At 45.0% G+C, this 17,794-nt stretch overlaps 1 protein-coding gene across 1 annotated transcript in view; it reads right to left on the reverse strand.

The window, feature by feature from the left end:
• Positions 1 to 600: 600 nt before the first annotated feature.
• Positions 601 to 17,794, reverse strand: part of KCNIP1 (potassium voltage-gated channel interacting protein 1) — a 211,210-nt gene continuing 194,016 nt past the window's right edge. Inside the window, exons 2-9 of the mRNA XM_046665219.1 lie at positions 16,333 to 16,365; positions 11,471 to 11,595; positions 10,746 to 10,815; positions 8,731 to 8,801; positions 7,849 to 7,956; positions 3,053 to 3,157; positions 2,074 to 2,136; positions 601 to 895 (exon numbers count right to left, since the gene is read on the reverse strand). Of these exons, the coding sequence (XP_046521175.1) occupies positions 848 to 895; positions 2,074 to 2,136; positions 3,053 to 3,157; positions 7,849 to 7,956; positions 8,731 to 8,801; positions 10,746 to 10,815; positions 11,471 to 11,595; positions 16,333 to 16,365 (623 nt within the window). The 3' untranslated portion in view covers positions 601 to 847. The remainder of the gene's footprint in view (positions 896 to 2,073; positions 2,137 to 3,052; positions 3,158 to 7,848; positions 7,957 to 8,730; positions 8,802 to 10,745; positions 10,816 to 11,470; positions 11,596 to 16,332; positions 16,366 to 17,794) is intronic.

Below are 17,794 nucleotides of genomic sequence, written 5' to 3' on the forward strand. Positions count from 1 at the left end.
CCTAATGGAGTCATGGAAGAAATGACGATTAAGAGTGTAAGAAATAGTTCTGTTTATTGATTAGAACATGGTATAAAATTACAGCAATTTGCAGGCATTCTGGGCTTTCTGGGAGGGACATGCAGTGCTGGGCTCTAGCAGGAGATGGAATGGAGGCATGGACTGCTGGGCATTGGCTCCTTTCCTGGGCATGTTAAGGGACTTGTACTACCAGCACGGATGCTAGTGTGAGAGAGAATTATTGGTCCTTCCCTCTGGAAACAAAGGACATGGGCAGTCTGGGTCATCAGACAATGCCATGCTTAATAATTCAGTCCTATCCTACATATGTTAGGTGCTGACCCTCCCAACCTAGTCATGGTAGATTCTAGTTGTTCTGTATAATGCTCATTCTTCCCACCAAAGGAAGGGCAACAGGCACATTGGTTTGGGAGGCCATCAGAGGATGGTGTGCATTTGGCTCAGGTTGTCTTGCTTCCAGATACATCAAAGTCTGCTGGACTTGGAGGCAGTGGACTGGGGCACGCAAGCAGAAAAGTGTGCACTACTGTTTAAGCTCGAGCAGAGGGACCTTCCATATGGCAGCAGTGTGAAGAGATGAGCATGCTTCCAAAATAAACCCAATTTCTTCTAGTCCCTCTCAAGAAGGGGGACGAGAAAGAGCTGGCAATCAGAGACTGAGCCACGTGATGCTGGGTTCTGTAGAAAGTCTTCAGCAGAGAATTCTTCCAAAGTGTAAAAGGTGTTTCTGTCCCAAGAGTCGGTGTGTAAAATCAGAACGAGGGCAGATCAAGGTGTTAAGGTGTTTAGTACAACGTCTCTGAGAGCCAGATGGCTATGTCCACAGTTACATGACATTTTGAAATAGCTGGAGGGACCTCATGATGTTGTCATCCTGGGAAAGGAGGAGAGAGAAAAGAGAGGACGGTCAGAACTCTGAGGCTCCTCCATGAGAAGCTCTGTGACTGGTGAGCTGACCTCCAGCATGGGTTTCCTATGCAGAGAGAATCTGGCAAGGATGTGAGAAACAGGGAGTAAGGGATGGAGACGTGGAAAGTGGGCAACACAAGGCAAGAAGCACCTTTCCTGGCTTTAGAGAGAAATTTGGAAGAAGCACATTATCCAGTAAAACAGTGAGTACTGTATTTTATCAAACAACTTTTCTACATCTACTGAAATGATCACATGATTTTTCTCCTTTATTCTATTATGCCATTAATCACATTCACTAGTTCTTGAATGTTAAGCTAATCTAGCATTCCTGTAATAAGCCCTATCTATTCATGATGTATTATGCTTTCTACCTATGGCTGGATTCGATTTTTGCATCTATGTCCAGGAGGAATATATTAGCCTGAAAAGTTTTTTGTCTTGTAATGCCTTGTCCAGCTTGCATGTTAGGGTCATGATAGCCTCATCAATCAAGCTAAGTTTTCCCTCTTTCTCTGTTCTCTGCTTTTGTATAAGATTAGCGTCATTTTTGTTCTTAAATGTTTGGAATAGTTTACCAGTGAAGACATCTTTGCCTGCCATTTTCTCTGTGGGAAAGTTTTAAATTACAGATTCAGTTTCTTTAACAAACATAGGACTACTCAGACTTTCCATTTCCTTTTGTGTTAGTTTTGATAAATTGTATTTTGCAGGAAATTTGTAGATTTTATATGTTGTCAAATTTTTTGGATAATGAACTAATATCTTTTTAACATCTGTAAAGCCTGCAATTTTTCTCCCCAGCTATTCCCCTGTAGTCTGGGGAGTGGGTCATCCAGCCAGAGACAGGTTGAAAATGACGGTGTTGCTGACTTGGGATGTCTGTGGTTTCGCAGAGACCCTCTCTGGCTGTGTGAACACCCCCAACACCTCTTCTTAGGCATCTGGCTCAGTCCTGTGCTTGGCCGAGCCCAACCACAGGCCAGTCTGGGGAGTGGAGATAGCTGGACTTTGGAGTTGTTGCTGGTGGTGATGGCTCTCATCTGAGGGGTTGCAGGTTTCTCACTCTCTTCTTTCAGGTCTCCAAGCCCCAGATTTCCTTCCCCAGATTTAGAGGTTTTGTGCCCTCGGATCTCTCCTTACCTCCTGACAGGATTCAAGAAATTCGTCTAAAGTCACGATGCCATCTTTATTTTTGTCCATTTTCTGAAAGACACAACAGGAAGCACTATGAAAGCACTTTAAAGAATCTGGAATCTGCATTCCAAAACTTGCTTTTTGCTAACCAACTTGCCCCAAAATTAGGGTGGTCTTTCGCTGGCCACACACCTCTGCCTAGGCCCTGGTTACAGCTCTCTGACCCCTGTGAGCTTCCCTAAAATTGAAAGACTTGCTGCAGACCCTGATCACCTCATCTCCCGATTGTTCTGCTCACACCCTACGTGTCCTCTGCAGACTCTCTTCTAACCTGTCTCTCTGGCGGAAAGAACACCGGACGTGAGAGGTTCTAGTTCTGTCTCCGTCACTTACTGAGTGCCCTTGAGTGAGTCTTTAAGCCTCTCTGAGCCTCTGCTTTTCCCATCTGCAAAGTGAGAGGATTGGACCAGAATGAGCTCTGACATTCTTTGAAACTCTGCTGTTAGGTTAACTTTTTACTAAAACACCACTATGACCACACCACTCTTCTACTCACAGACGAATAGAAGCCACTCGTCCTTCACCAGAGCGAGGCCAAACTCTTCAGTGTCAAGATCTCACAATCCCCCCACCCTAGTTTCCAGCCTTCCTTCCCTTTCATCCCCAGACATAAATGCTCAACACCCACACAAATGTGCTTAATGCTGTCTTCTCTGTTTACTCTGATCCCCCAAGAATTTTTATGGAACTTAGAGTCCATACTATATAGCTTACATTTAATAATATACTTCCCTGTTCTCTTCTGTAGTGTATGCTTGTCTGCTTAATGAGATCATCTATTCCTAGAGCACAATACATCTCGTAATTCTTTTCTGTTTCCCGCAATACTTAGTTCAGGGTTGGACACAAATCACTTGCTCCGATGCTTTCGCGCTGACTGGTCTAAATTGGGCTCAGAGCTCACACACAAGGCGTATGCTCTTACCTGGAAGAAGACGTCCACGTGCTGCCTTGGAGTGTCTTCCTTGAGCACAGGATATGTGTATTTCCCCATCATGTCATAGATGGCTTTGACAATGTCCATCATCTCCTGGGAGGGGACATGGAAGCACACAGTGTGGGGACCATGAGGTCAAGCTCTTCTTAGGTGACAGTTTGAGGCTCCTTGTCCCCCTTGCTAATGAAAGTGATTAAAAGGACCCTCTTCAGCTGATGAGAGGGATTTAGAAAACAATCTGAAGGGGTTATATTCTGGGAGCTTCTTTCTAGAGAGAGGACAGTGGAAAGCTCTCTTTGCCTTCAGAAGCTCTTAGGTAGGTTACCTCTTCTTGAGCATTGTCTGTGAGGGTTATGTGTGGGATCAGGGTGGACATGGCTGTGCCCTGATCAGCCTCCACCCCGGGTTGGAAGACCGTCTCCCCACTCCATAATTCCTTTGAGACGTTGGGCCGGGGTGGCTGTGTTTGTACCACATGACCTGTCCCTGTGACCACAAGTGATGGGAACAAAGGTGGACATCTGACTAAAGCTGAGCTACTCAGTATTTCCCTCTTGAGAGGTTTGAATGAAGAGGCACAGCAACTGTAGGCAGAAGCAGTAGAACCCTGGAGCTCGAAAGTCGTGTGGATTTGGGCCCAGTGCCACGGGAGAGCCATTTCCAGGTTTTAGCTGAGGTGAAGGATGAGCAGAAACCAAAAACCTCTGCAGAAGAGTAGAACTTCTGTAAGGAGTAGAATGAGCAGATGCACAGAAAGTAGAGCGGATGAGAGAAATGCCGGGAGAAAGGGAGAGAAAGAAGAGAAGAGAGGAGAACAGAGGAGCAGAGCGGGGAGAAGGAAGGAGGGGATGGGGGAAAACAGAAATGTTCACAGGAGCGTGTGAATTTGTGCACACACACACACACACAGGCTCTCTGAGAAAAGCAACTGAAGAAGAAAGAGGTGTAACAGAGACCAAGAGAAGCCACGGAGAGGCGGTGTCTGAGAATGGCTACCCTATAAACTAAAACCTCCTTTTGGGCTTCCCCCACCCCTAGGTTGCTGGCAATTTGAAGCCGTCATTCCTGCAGAGGAGAGTGTGGCCATCTTGATCTCAGACAATGCTGGAGTTGGGGGTGGGGTCGTGGGGGGGTGGTAAAGAGAGGAGAAAGAAGAGGAGACACAGAGAGAGAGAGGCTAACAACTTTCTAGTTCCAATGGGGATTAAGTGTGTTCCGTCAGACTCCCTATATCCTTACAGGAAATCTCTTTCAACTCAAGCTAGTTTACGTTGATGATTTTCTAGTCTTTGTAACCAAAAGATCCCTTTCTACAAAGACAATAACTACCCTTCTTGGTTGTTGGGGGTTGATAGATGTTACAAATCCTATCATATTTCTTTCCAATCTTTCAATGCTTCCTGATATAGAGTAAGTGCTTAGTAAATACAGGTTTCCCTTGCTATCCGAAAGTAGGGTGTTTCTTATGAAAAGCCAACACGCCGTAAAGTGAAGAAGGAATTACCGTTAATTTATACGGGAAAAACTTTGGAGCTTTCTTTGACCCCAAAAATAACTTACCAAAATAAATGGAGATAAAACACAGATGCTTTATCTTAATCACAGACACAGTTCAAGGCCATGGCAGCTTGATGATGAGATGCCGAGTGTAGTTCCCAGGAAAGAGCTTGGCGGGTGGGGGCTGCCTCTATAATGGCTTGCTGCAAAACGAATGCTGCTACTAATGTAGGTCTTTCAAAAAACGGAACTTCCAGATAGTGAGGGAAACCTGTGCTTGTTTAAATAATTAAGCTGTTCCTAATATTAGTTTACAGCTCTGTTTCCCTGAGACTGTGAGCTCTGTGAGGACACGTGTTGGGTCCTTCAGTGCTAAGGCCTCTGCACCTGGCACAGTGCCTACCACGGGTGAAGAGGCCAGCAACAGCTGAGTGGCTCTGTGTTCTTCTCCTATCACACTGGCCGGGCATGGTGTTCTGTGGCTTATCCCGGCCCCTCCTCTGCATGGGGGAGAAGAGTGGACGAAGACAGCCTTCTCTGCGGGATGTATGAAGTAGTGTCTACAGAGACCCAGCCTCTCTCCTGGGTTCTTTGCCTGCTCCTCCTCATTCCATGTGCTTATTTAATTTTTTGTTTTGTTTTTAACCTATTGTTAATAATTTTAGACTTACACAAAAGTTTCAAAAATACTACAGAGCGTTCATATACAACTTTGACCAAGCTTCCCCTGATGTTAACAATTTAGCACAACGATGAAAACCTGGAAATTAACAATGCTACAATGCTGTTAACTAAACTAAGAGCTTATTCAAATTTCATCAGTTTTTTCCCTCGTGTCTTTTTTCTGTTCTAAGTTCCCACATTGCATTTACTTATTGTGTCTCCTTAAGTCTCCTCTAATCTGTGACAGTTTCTCTTTCCTTTTTGTCTTTCAAGATCATGATACTTTTGATACGAGTACTGGTCAGTTATTTTGAAGAATGTCTCTCAGTTTGAGGTGGCCCCTGGTTTTCTTATGATTAAATTGAAGTAATGCATTTCTGACAAGACTCTGATAGAGGTGATGTTATATCCTTCTTGGTGCATCATATCAGAGACGGACATGGTGTTGCTATCTCTTATTACTGGCCACGTTAACCTTGGTCACTGGATTAGGGTGGTGCCTGTCAAGCTTCTCCACTGATTTTAGTATGTGTCAGTGGATATTGCCTGCAAAAAGGATCACTGTGGTGTTTGTCTATTGGTGAATTTGTATTTCCTTTATTTTCCTACATTTATTAATTGGAATTCTTCTTTAAGGAAAAATTGTTACCCCTCCCCATTTATCTATGTATTCAATTATTTATTTGAATACATACTACATTATTTGAATAGATATATTATTCAGTATGGACTCATGGATATTTAGCATATAGGTCATGATGCAATACTATCATTTTTTATTTTTTCCCTCAAATTGTTCTAGCGTTGGCTATTGGCAACTCCTTCAGGTTGACTCCCATAGTGTTTTGACATGCCTCCATCTTTTTTCTTTTTCAGGACTCTCATACTTTTTAAGTACAAGATGCTCCAGGCTCATCTTGCATTTTCTCTTTCCCAGTCCTGGAATCAACCAGTTCTCCAAGGAGACTAGTTCCTTGTACTGGAGAATGGTATTTAGAAAGCAAGGTCTGGGTGCTGGGTGTGCTCATCGCTACAGGAGTGTTGCTGCTCCTAGGCCCTGTCACTGGACAGAACTAGGGAACATATGTCTCTAGCCACGTGTCTGTTTTAAAATGTGTGCTTTACAAGTCCTTTGCATCTGCCAGCTGTAGGTTTGTTTCCTGAGTATCTTTTATCAGAGAATGGACTTAAAGACCAATTTTGATTGCTGTCTCAGGATTTTCATTGCCTACAATTTTGATGAGCTTATCTCCAAATGACCGTCAGGGGAAGATGCAGCTCTATTTTCTAGGAAGCTGTTTATCTTCACTTTTCTTTTACTTTTAAACTGCCATCCAGAGTGGTCTGACGGGTATTAATGGGGACAATTTTGTCTAGTTTCAAATAAGAAAAAGGGAACCGGCGTTAGCAAAATGATTTAGTGATGAAACAATGGTTGAATTCAGGTTGCAGACCAGTGTTATAAGTCCCATTTTATGGAGTCCTTTCTTTATATATTTTGTGAAGTAGTATGTGAATATTTTGGAGTATCGTATATTTGAGTATGTACAGAAGCATTTAATTATTTACAAAATTGAGATAATATTACATATACTACTTTCTAAAGTGGTTTTTAAAATATAGTGTATTATACTAATTTTTACGTCTTATTACTCTTGCATGATTTTGGATGACCAGCTGTTATTCCATTATATGTATTTACTGGAATTCATTTAATGAATCTGCTACTAGTGGATATTAGGATTTTCACACTTTTTGGGATTGTTCACCACTTTATCTTTAGCACCAAGAGCACCTAATTAGCTCTCAAATATGTGTTGAGCAAACACACGACTGAATGAATGAGGAATGGAAGCTGGAGAGAGCCTTTTGGGGTCGAGGTGAAGACTGGAGATGCTATTTGTAACTTCAGGCACTCTGCCTGGCACGTAGGAGCTCAGGAAGTGGGATGTTCAGGATGCTAGATCCAAGCTTCCACCGAGATACCAGGAGACAGGAGATATCAAAGTGAGTTTTGAGACAGACCTGTGGGCATCTCGCTGCTGGACACCATATGTACTCTAAGATTCTGCAAGTGTCAAGCGGTGAAGATTCAGAAATTACTTGTGATGATTTCTTTAGGGACGGCTGCACCTTCCATCACCTCCTTCTCTGGTTTTATTAGTAGGCAAAGAGGTGTGGCCAATGTGATCCCTTTGGGGTCCCTTCCTCCTCAGAGACACCCTCTTCTCTTCTAGGAGATGCCTGCAATTCTACCATTCCAATTTTGATCTTTAACTCATGGCTGTTAACCTGTTCAAATGCAAGCTCCCCTGGGGGGGTAACTCTACACTGAAATAAATCATTTATACCTCCTTTGACATGTGCATTGATTACCTGGGACCCAGTGAGAGAGAATGAATCTGCTTAATCCTCTCTTGAATGCCTGAGAACAGGACAGGGTGGGGCAACGGGGGAGGTCAAAGGCCACGACTTTCTTCATTTTGCCAAGAACCAGCTCTGTTAACCCCAAGCCGATCTCTCCTCCTCACTCAGGCAATTTCATTATCATGACTGGGGCTGTTGGCTACTTAATTAGGTGCCTTCACTGCAGATTTCTCGTGCCCCTGCCTCAGCTCACTTACCTCTTTGTTTATGTATCCGTCTTTGTTGATGTCATACAAGTTAAATGTCCACCTCAGTTTCTCATGGACGGTTCCTCTCAGCAAGATCGACAGAGCGGTTACAAAGTCCTGAGAAGTGGAAGAAGCATGAGCAGCGTTAACCATCAAGCCATCGGGGAGGGCGGAGCTCTGACTTGGGGTCAGCCTTTGTGACTGCTTTTACAGGATGGCATCTCCCATGTCCTCAGTCCCCCGCAGGCTATGGCCACGCTCAGGAAAGAGCATCCCCCCTTCCATTCTGTGCCCTGCCCCATTTTGGGGAGGAGCCTCCTTGAAGAATAATCGAGCTCTGTGTGTGCTGACACCTCCAGACACAGGGGAACACAGCCTCCTCTGGTATTGCCTGATCTCATGGCTGCAGTTTTCATACTGGTGGCGGTACAGTCTAGTGGCTAAGAACGTGGACTCTGGAAACATGGTACCTGAGTTCAAATCCCTCCTGTGCCTCTCACTAGTGTTTGACCTGGGAAAACCACTCAGTCTCTTTGCTTACTTTCCTTTTCTGTAAACTGGTAATAAATAATAGAACCCTACATTGTAGAGTTATTGTGAGGATTAAATGAGTCAATATGCGCAAAGCACTAAGTACAGACCCTGCCACAAGGAAAGCTCGGAGAGCCTGTGAGCTGTTAAACCATTGTCATTCGTCCCCTGAGGCCCTGAGTTCCGGGAAAGCAGGGGCATTTGTCTTCTCTGTATGTTCAGGAAATGCTTGTTAAATGGATAAAAGTTTCTTTGTCTTGACAGAAGCATTTGATGATCCAACCCCTGCCCCTGACTCCCAACACCCCACGGGTTAGAGGAAGAGGTGATGGGGAGCCGGGGCTCCTGAGACACGCGTACCTCGAACTTCACGGAGCCTGTCTGGGTGGTGTCGAAGGCGTGGAAGAGGTAATGGGCATACGTGCTGGCATCTGCAAGGCAGAGAGGGAAGGCAGGTGACGGGAGCAGGGCCCCACAGAGGGACTGAAGTCACTTAAAAACAATGACAAAGAGACGGGTGATGCTGGGTGACAGGAAGGTGAAGATGGTGGAGTGGGAAACGCCGCTGGTGTGAATCGGGACCAGTGTGGCCCTCCTGGAGTTTAGGTGAGAAGTTCTACTAAGAGCCCAGACAGGCCCTTTCTGCCTCCAGCCAGCCATCCCTAGAGAAAGACCCACCTGCCTGTCTGTGTGTATAATTCTTGGTGGATGAATGACACAGTGACTGTGTGAAGGTGTTCTTCCAAGTGACAGTGCAGTGCTGTGGAATGAGCACTCACTAGAGAGCACACACACCTGGGCTTAGATCGCAGCTGTGTCACTGCACAGCTGTGTGACTGCAGGCATCTAACACAACCTCTCTGAGCTTCACTTTCCCGTCTCTGTACAATGGGATGTAGCAAGACCTATTTCTTGACTTTCTTTTTTCTTTTAACTTAATAATGACAAATATGAACATGTGTTTGACCCTCAAGAAACTGTCATAATGTAAAGGGAAGGGTGAGCCACCACTGAAAGGAGTGTGTGTGCTTAGGGATGAATGGCCTGCTGTTTCTGGATCCAGCCGATATTCAAATATTTCACAGCAACGGATAACAGTAGTCATTTGAATAATTGGAACTTCTTCAAGCACTGGGTCATTTCTTCCTAGGGTAGGGCCAGAAAGCAATGCAAATGGCGATACCCTCTGCCTCTCTGCTGCCTCAGCCACAGCATGTGGTCCATGTTCTTTTGCAGGGTCTCAGCCAGCTCCTTTAGGGGCATCTCCTCTGGGGTCTCGAGGACCACCTTGTGCATGTGCTCTGGCTCCCAGTGGGGTAGGCAGCTGTGTGCAGGTGGCTGCGGTGGCTGTGTGACAAGCCTGATCTACCAACATGTATTTCTTGACATTTTTGAAAAAGTATGTTAAACTTTTCACACAGTCACATCATTGAAACCATCATCAAGTCTCCCACATAGTCAAAACTCAATGAAGAGTTCCCAATAGAACTCAACAAACAGCCAGTCAGGGGCTTGCAGGGGACAAAACTGCCCCGGCTTGGGTAGGGGCCCTGTACTGGATCCCATACCTGGGAAGGCTCCTGTCTGCTGCTGAAGAGGCCCATAGAAATAGAGCCCCAAGAGGTGTTTAGCACACTTGCATCTGCATTTCGTCAGGACCCAGGGAACGGGTTCTGCAGGAGTTAGCTCCTGGGGGCAGGAAGTAAGGTGGCATGTGACACATGGAAGCCACAGGGAAAGCCACTGATGTCTCAGGCCCATGGGCCAGACTGGGTTCCCGCAGGAGTCAGGCAGGGCAACAGAGGAGCCATGGGCCTGGCACATTTGCCAACCTGGATGTATAAGCACAATTTTACGTTCCCTGCATCTTTTTGGATTAGTTTATTTTGATAGTTTCTGATATTTACTAAAGTTCTTTGTCAAAATTCTAGCTTGCCTCAGCTGTTGTAGGGAAAAGAATGGAGAGTGTGTGGCATGATGGTGGGACGAACATGGCAGAGCTTTACATCAGATACTTATGGGGTCTAATCCTGGTCAGCTACTCACTGGCTGTGTGATATTGAGTGAATTGTTTAACCTCTCTGAAACTTAGCTGCCCCATCTGTGATAAAAATATCTGCTTTCTAGAGCTATTATGAGATTTTATGATACTGCTTTATCAATCTCTCCTTCTCTCCTAGCGAGGGTCCATTTTCAGAGCTCTTTTCTGCTAAGGTTTTGGTGAATTCCATGTTTTGTAATAAGGGGGAAATCCTGCTCTGAGTTCTCCCTGACCTTGAGGAGGAGCTGGATTACAAGGGAGTGTGAACTTGGAGGAAGGAAGGCTGCTCACAAGAGGGGGAGCCGGGCAGGATCTTTCTCAAGGTTGGACTCACCTCCATGAGGGAAAAACTGGGCGTAGATCTGCTTGAAGGTTTCCTCGTTGACCACACCGCTGGGGCACTCCTGCGTGAAGGGCGAGAATGGTGGGAGGTGTCTGAGGGCTGCCCCAGGAGGAGCAGATGGGCCCAGCCCTGGGGTCTAGGGTTCCCTTGATCCCTGGTGGCAGGGACGGGGCAACCACCTGCGCACTTCCATGTCTCCAAGGTGAGTGGTCTGGAGGTATTCCCACCTTAGGACCAAAGCTGCTTTGTAAAATGATGAGACATCATCAGAGGATGGGCACTGTGAGGTGGAAAGAGTTTGGCTTTGGGACTAGAAAGACCTGGGTTTGGATTGTGTCTCAGCCCCTTCTAAGACTTGTGATTTTGTGCAAGTGAGCCTGGTTACAGAAGACCCAAATGGCACCAATAAGATCAAGAGTGTGCACGTGTTATGCTAAGGCTGGAACCTGGGTCGGGGTGAATTCTCCAAGGTTATGTCAACCTGTGAAGTGCCTGGGCTGTCAGCACATTTCCCGTCCACTGAGATTGCCTCATCTTTGCCTGGAGTCTTTCTTTCTAGCCTTATGGTCTTGCTTTCATGTCCCCTTGATAGCCTTGGCCTTCCTTTGACAGCTACACATCTGGGAAAGCCCCCTGACGGGCCCCTGTGGCATCTGGCAGAGCTTAGCCCCAAGTGGGAAATCCTGCCTCGGCCTTTGGAGGCCGTGGGGTCTTACGTTTTTGAAGCCTCGATAAAGGACTTGCAGCTCCCTCTTGGTGAAGTTCGTCTGGGCCTCAAGCTGCTCCAACCCCTCAGGCCGATGGCAAACCATGGTCATCTCCAACTCGTCTTCAATCTTATCTGGAACCAGAGGAGATGGCATTGGAGTGGCTCACCTTGGTGGTCACTTGTCAGACCACAGTCTGGGCTGTTGGAAGAGTGACGTCATGACCTGGGACATAGGGCTTGGGCTGGGGGTCACACTGCAGACGACCTTCCTGTCTTGAACCCTGCCTCCCTGCCTGGTCACTGTGTGTCTTACAGTCAGTCCAGCGTCAGACACCACACAGGGAGGGAGTTTTGGCTTTGGAGGTCAACACATTCCAAGTGGAGATGAGGGCAGAAGTGCTAAAAATAAGACCATATGAAAACTTTTCCCTTTCTTTCCAAATAACTTCTTTACATACTCAATTTGCTGCCAACTGAACTATCTGAATATTCCAGAGACACAGGTAAGTGAGTGGAACGTGTAACAGCCTCCAAACAGCAAAGGGAAACAAATCTGTTTAAAAAAACAGAGTTAACTCTCACCATTTGGGACAATTAGAGGAAGGCTGGCATCATTTATCAAAAAGTTCAAATGGTAGCTTGTTAAATATTAATTTTAAAAATATGGATGTATTTTTCAGTACTGTTTTGTAATGTTTACTAGATACCCTTAAATAATAGGAAATGACTTAAATGGGAACTACTTTATATAAGAGAAAGCTTCTGAAGCATTTGAGGGGCTCTAAAAGCCATTGTCTTTAGTCGTCTCTCTACCATTCCTCCTATATGTACTACAATGGACTATAATTTTGCAATAGTTGTTTAGAACGCGTCAGTCAATTAAGTGAGAGATCAGCCTGTCTCCTAGTGAAGGATCACAAACTCCAAATAAGTGGAACTTCCAACGTGTTACCATCACAGAAGGGTCAGTGAGTGTTTTCCTCTGGGCCCTGCCACAATGCTTTCTATAAATTTACTCCAATCAATGGGGCCGGCCCGGTGGTGCAGCGGTTGGGTGCACACGTTCCGCTTCTCGGCGGCCCAGGGTTCGCCAATTCGGATCCTGGGTGTGGACATGGCACCGCTTGGCAAGCCATGCTGTGGCAGGCATCCCACATATAAAGTAGAGGAAGATGGGCACGGATGTTAGTTCAGGGCCAGGCTTCCTCAGCAAAAAGAGGAGGACTGGCAGTAGTTAGCTCAGGGCTGATCTTCCTCAAAAAAATAAAATAAAATAGCTTTAAAAAAAATGTACTCCAATCAAGAATCAGTTGCCATCTAACCTTCTCTGCCCATTGTCCCATTGTTGTCACGCAGACATTACCAAATCCATATATTGAACAACTGTAAATCGGGGCTGGCGAGAATAGCGATGAGGGGGACAGGCTGCTGGGAGCGCGCACACCCCCGTCACACCCAGGATTACGGACTGGGAGGACAGGTGAGTTTCTGTCTGAGAGAACAGGGTGAGCAGGACCATTGCATTGGGTACATTTCTCTAGTCAGTCCCTTTGCACCAGATTCTCTCTCCAATTGTCACTTTTCCTTTTGAGACTTTGATCTTAATACAAAATAAATCCATCAAAGTGAGTTTTTGTTTTGTACATCTTCCCTAAAGTAGTGGACGTTTGGGTAAGTTTCCAAAGGAGAAGCAGAACTTGGTAACAATTCCCAGTTGTCATCTGCCTTACGTGCTGGGAAACAGGGATCACCTTATCTTGCTGGGAGGAAGGCAGAGCATTCAATATAAATAAGATACTCTGTTTATAAGACATTGCTGCAAGTGGCCAGTTTCCGTATAATTCTTACAGAGCCTTTGATTATTGTTATGTTTGTAGCTAACAAGTGAAGTAGCAATTACTATACACTGCAGTGTTTCCATGTAAATCAAAGCGCCCATTCTCAAACAAACAACCCCCACGTAAGTCAGTCTAATTCAGAATACTTACATATCTTTTTAACTCATTTTAAAATGGAAATAAAATTGTTGGTTTAAATCTCCTAGCACTAGATTGAATAACAATTTTATTTGAAAAAAATGCATACATATTTAAAACTGTGAAAAGAGGTGAAAGCCATATTAAAATGTAAATAAGGAAGATGCAAATGTATTTTTGGAGGAAATGATGTCTTTTTGGAGGCATCTAGTATACCTTTCCAAGTTTATCTTACCTAGAAGCTTAAAGGTTTCTTTTGCAATATTGCCTTATTCTGTTAATCCTCCTGTGACTAAATTCCTCAAAAGCTCAGGGCAATCTCTTTGCAGAAGCTTGAGATAATCTTTCTGATTCAGAAACTGTACTTGCTTACCATTTCCTTTACTATAAATGCACTGAGCAATTATTGAAACATCAAGTCTTAAACCCACTTCATTAAGGTAGAACTGAACTTTATTAATAAATGAATTGTTTCGCTGTCTGGGCAGCAGGATCAATTTCCGTATCAAACAGATATTGTAACAGCTGAGTATGTGGATATTGACAGCTGAGATTTTGTTTTGTTTTGCTTTTTCATCACCTTCTAATTCTCACGCCGTGGTAATGTCAGCTTCTGAAGGGAATGCATGTCTTTGGGGCTCAAGATGCCGGGGAGTCGCCTGCATGTGTGCGGTAGGGGCCGAAGCCAGTGGTTCTTGATTTCTTTTTATTAGGTGTGTTTCACAGTAAGAACCACAGTTTTCATCACAATCCAGTATACACATGCAGATAAGCAAAAATTTCACAAAATAATACTCTCTCACTAATTTGGGATGTACTCTATTCTCCATTTTAATCTGTTCCTTTCTAAAAATGTGCTGACTGAGTCCCTGGGCGTTATCCAGGCGGTCTCAGGAACGGGAGGAGGGTGCGCCTGTTCCCTGGTTGGAGAAAGAGGAAGCAGCGTTAACAGGTGGGGAGGCTCCTTGACGGTTTCTTTCCAGGTTTGTTAAGAGTCTCCAAGGCCAAATGTTACTTGTTATTATTATTTTTGTCATTAAAAAGAATAATGAGCCACTCGCCAAATCAGATTAAGTTTGGATGACAGAGATCAAAATTAACGCAGAGATTTAATACTATGGCAATAACTACATAACAAGAATAAATTAGGTACTTCTGCTTGAAAAGTACTTTTAATCTGTAAAGTGTCTTCATGCCCATGGTCCCACTACAACCTTGCATGTGGCTGGGAGTGGGGGGACTGTTATCCTCTCCATCAGAATATTAGGAAGATGAGTGTCCTAACAGATAAAGAGGTTTTCTAACTGTAAGTACTTTTAAAAGCAATGAACTGTCTCGTACTGGGGGTAGTTAAAGCGAGACAGAATAACCAACTGTTGCGGATGCTACACAGGAAATTCTCAGATTGAAGGGGAGTTGGAGAAGATGATCCAGATTAAGTGGTCCTTGATGTTTTGGCGTCAGAGACTCTACTGAGTGGGGAATGGAAGTTTTAGACCTTGGAAAAGGAAAATGCGCCTAATCGTGGCATTTTGCCTGTCCGTTCAGTGAGGTCCTGTTTCTCTGAAACACGTGGAGCCCATGTTACGGGCTTCTACACGGTGCATCTCTTCCAACCTCTGTCACCAACTGACTTTGCCTGAGTCCTAGGTCGCATAGCCAGTTGGTGACAGAACTGGACCTAGAATGCAGCCAATCCAGGGCCTCTTTCATAGATCTGGCTCCCATGTGCCCCGACAATGGTTTCTGCTTCCCTCAGCACAAATTGCACTTTGGTTTGTAACTAGTCTTGCAATGGTTCTGCTCCTAACATGCTCTGTGCCTGTGTACAAGTTAGACCCTCAGACTACGAATGGTAGGAAGACCCAAGCCTTTGGTCTTTTCCCTAGCAAGGTGTCTCCTCTGTTAGGTCGATGACCATGACCACGACCATGACCAAAGACCATGGTCATGACCATCTCCTTCTTCCTGGACTGGAGAGTACTTTCTCCATCATGGAATCTCTGAGTTGGACTTTACGCCCAGCCATCTAGTTTTGAGGTTACAAAATCATGGCCCTGGGCATGAACACAGCCCAAAGATAGGTCTTGTTTGGCCTATAAAATGTGTTTTCATTTTCTTGGGGAATTAATTGCCAGTATTCAAAGACGGGGGATTCACATACAAGTTTGGCTTCCTGTCTTGGAAAATGGGATTATCTGACAACTTTGGTCTCAAATTCTCACAAGGCAACAATGTACTAGAGCTGAGCAGTGGCTGTTCCCTCTGGGCTGTGCTCCCTTCCTGCTCCTCTGGCTCACTGAATGCTTTCGCGCTCCCTGCCTGGCCCTGCAGGCATTTGAGTTTTTGGTTCCTGATCTATGCCTGCTGACTTCTCACCTGTCCTTCTCCTACCTCTCACCAGACAGTCTACCACCCTCTCTCTCCCACTATTTGTTTATTTAAACACATTCAACTTTGTTTCACAAAGGACTTGAAGCTGGTTGTGTGAAATGAATAGAAAAATAAAAAGAGATAAAGTAAGAAGAAAAACTGCCTCAGAAGATGGTGATTAGATTAGGAGGTCAAGACCACAGGGAAAAGGCGAACAGAGAAATTCAGGCCATTTATTCTAAGCGGTTACTACACTTGAGCCACAAATTGGCTCTGAGCTTTTACATGTATCTTGTTGCCCACAAGAGGAACACATACCAGTTTCTTCGGGGGAGCAAAGCTCTGCCTATAACTTGTCTCTGAAAGAATGTTCCCAACTGTTTTTGTGTAGGTTGGGTTTGCTAACAAGGGGCACAGAAACGTCAGGGCTTGAGAGGACTAATCACAAAGCATATACTTAAGAAGCTCTCCTTTTGAAAGGCATGTGACCACAGTAGTCAAGTCATTTTAAACTTTTTACCTCTCTGATACTGGTAATACCACCAGGCGATGTCTAGGAAAAAGTAAGAAGACATTTTACCAAATCCATTCATCAAAAAAGCAAAACACTCTCTTATCTCCATGGAGATTTCACTCTGAGGTGTCCAGGTCACCGTCCAGCTCCACATATGCGAAGAGGTCTCGTAGCAGAGCTGGGGCTGACCTCCCTGTCCTTTTCCCAGGTCAGAACAGGCAAGAGCAATGGGTCACCTCGCAGTGCCCATGGCTCCCAGCAGGGGGCTCATTGAGCATGCCCACAGCCATGCAGCCATGCAGCCTGAAGAGAGATGGGATGGCATGGGCAGAGGATGCACAGATGGGCGTGGGCCTTGGACATACCCGCAGGTTTGGTTCAAGAGTGGCTTATAAGATACCCTCCACAATAGAAGTCCCTGCCCCTCTCTGCTACTTTGTGATCTGAAGCTGCACATCTTGTAGGATTCTTTATTTGCTCACTTAACAACTATCAGTGAAGTGTCTACTATGCGTATACGCGTGAATGAAACAGCTCTGGTTCCTGCTCTCCTGGAGTTTACAATCTACAAGTCTTTGCTTCTCTCTTCCCTTCTCAAGCTTAAGAAGTAACACAGATGCAGAAAAGGAAAACGGCTGTCGAAAACACTAATTAGCACATTAGGACGCGTGGGCAGAGTGGATGCAGGTGAAGTCCTCTGTTATGCTAAATAGAAAACATAAGACAAAACCTCAGACCTGGGAAATCCTCCCTGGCACGGTGGAGCTGCGAGACACAGGTCCCAGAGAGCGAGAGACAGGGGCCCTCTTTGCCGCTCTCCTGCTGGCCTTTTGAGTCTTTTTGGGGGTCAGCCTGGTCTTCCTCTGAGGCTATTATTTGAACTTCCTCCTGTCTTTCCAGTACCCCTGACCAGGAGCGTGTCAGGCAGACCAGCTACCACTCTAAGTGTGTTTTGGTCACTCCCCACTCCCAACCCCAGGCAGGAGGGGTTTATTTTCCTGCCGCCCCTACAGGTGGCGGTATAGGTGGGTATCCATTGGTGTTTTTGCTCTTGTCTCCTGACCTGAATCCCATGGAGAAACTAATTTTGCTGGATTTAGTTGCCCTCTTTTATTACTCTAAGTAGCATTTATATCTATGCATTTTTTTCTAATAGACTTTATTTTTAGAGCAGTTTTAGATTTACAGAAAAATTGCACAAAAAATACAAAGTTTCCGTATACCTCACCCTCACAGTTTTCTCTATTATTAACATCTTGCTTTGATGTGGTATACTGTTACAAGTGACCAACCAAGATTCATATACGACTTTTAACTAAAGTCCATAGTTTAAAGTTCACTCTTTGTGCGGTACAGTTCTGTGGGCTGTGACAAATGTATAACATCATGTACCCACCATTACAGTATCCTACAGAATAGTTTTAGTGCCCTGATAATGCTTAGGTAGCATTTTTGTAGAGATATATCT

Source organism: Equus quagga, chromosome 7 (assembly GCF_021613505.1).
Source record: "Equus quagga isolate Etosha38 chromosome 7, UCLA_HA_Equagga_1.0, whole genome shotgun sequence".
Taxonomy (NCBI): Eukaryota; Metazoa; Chordata; class Mammalia; order Perissodactyla; family Equidae; genus Equus; species Equus quagga.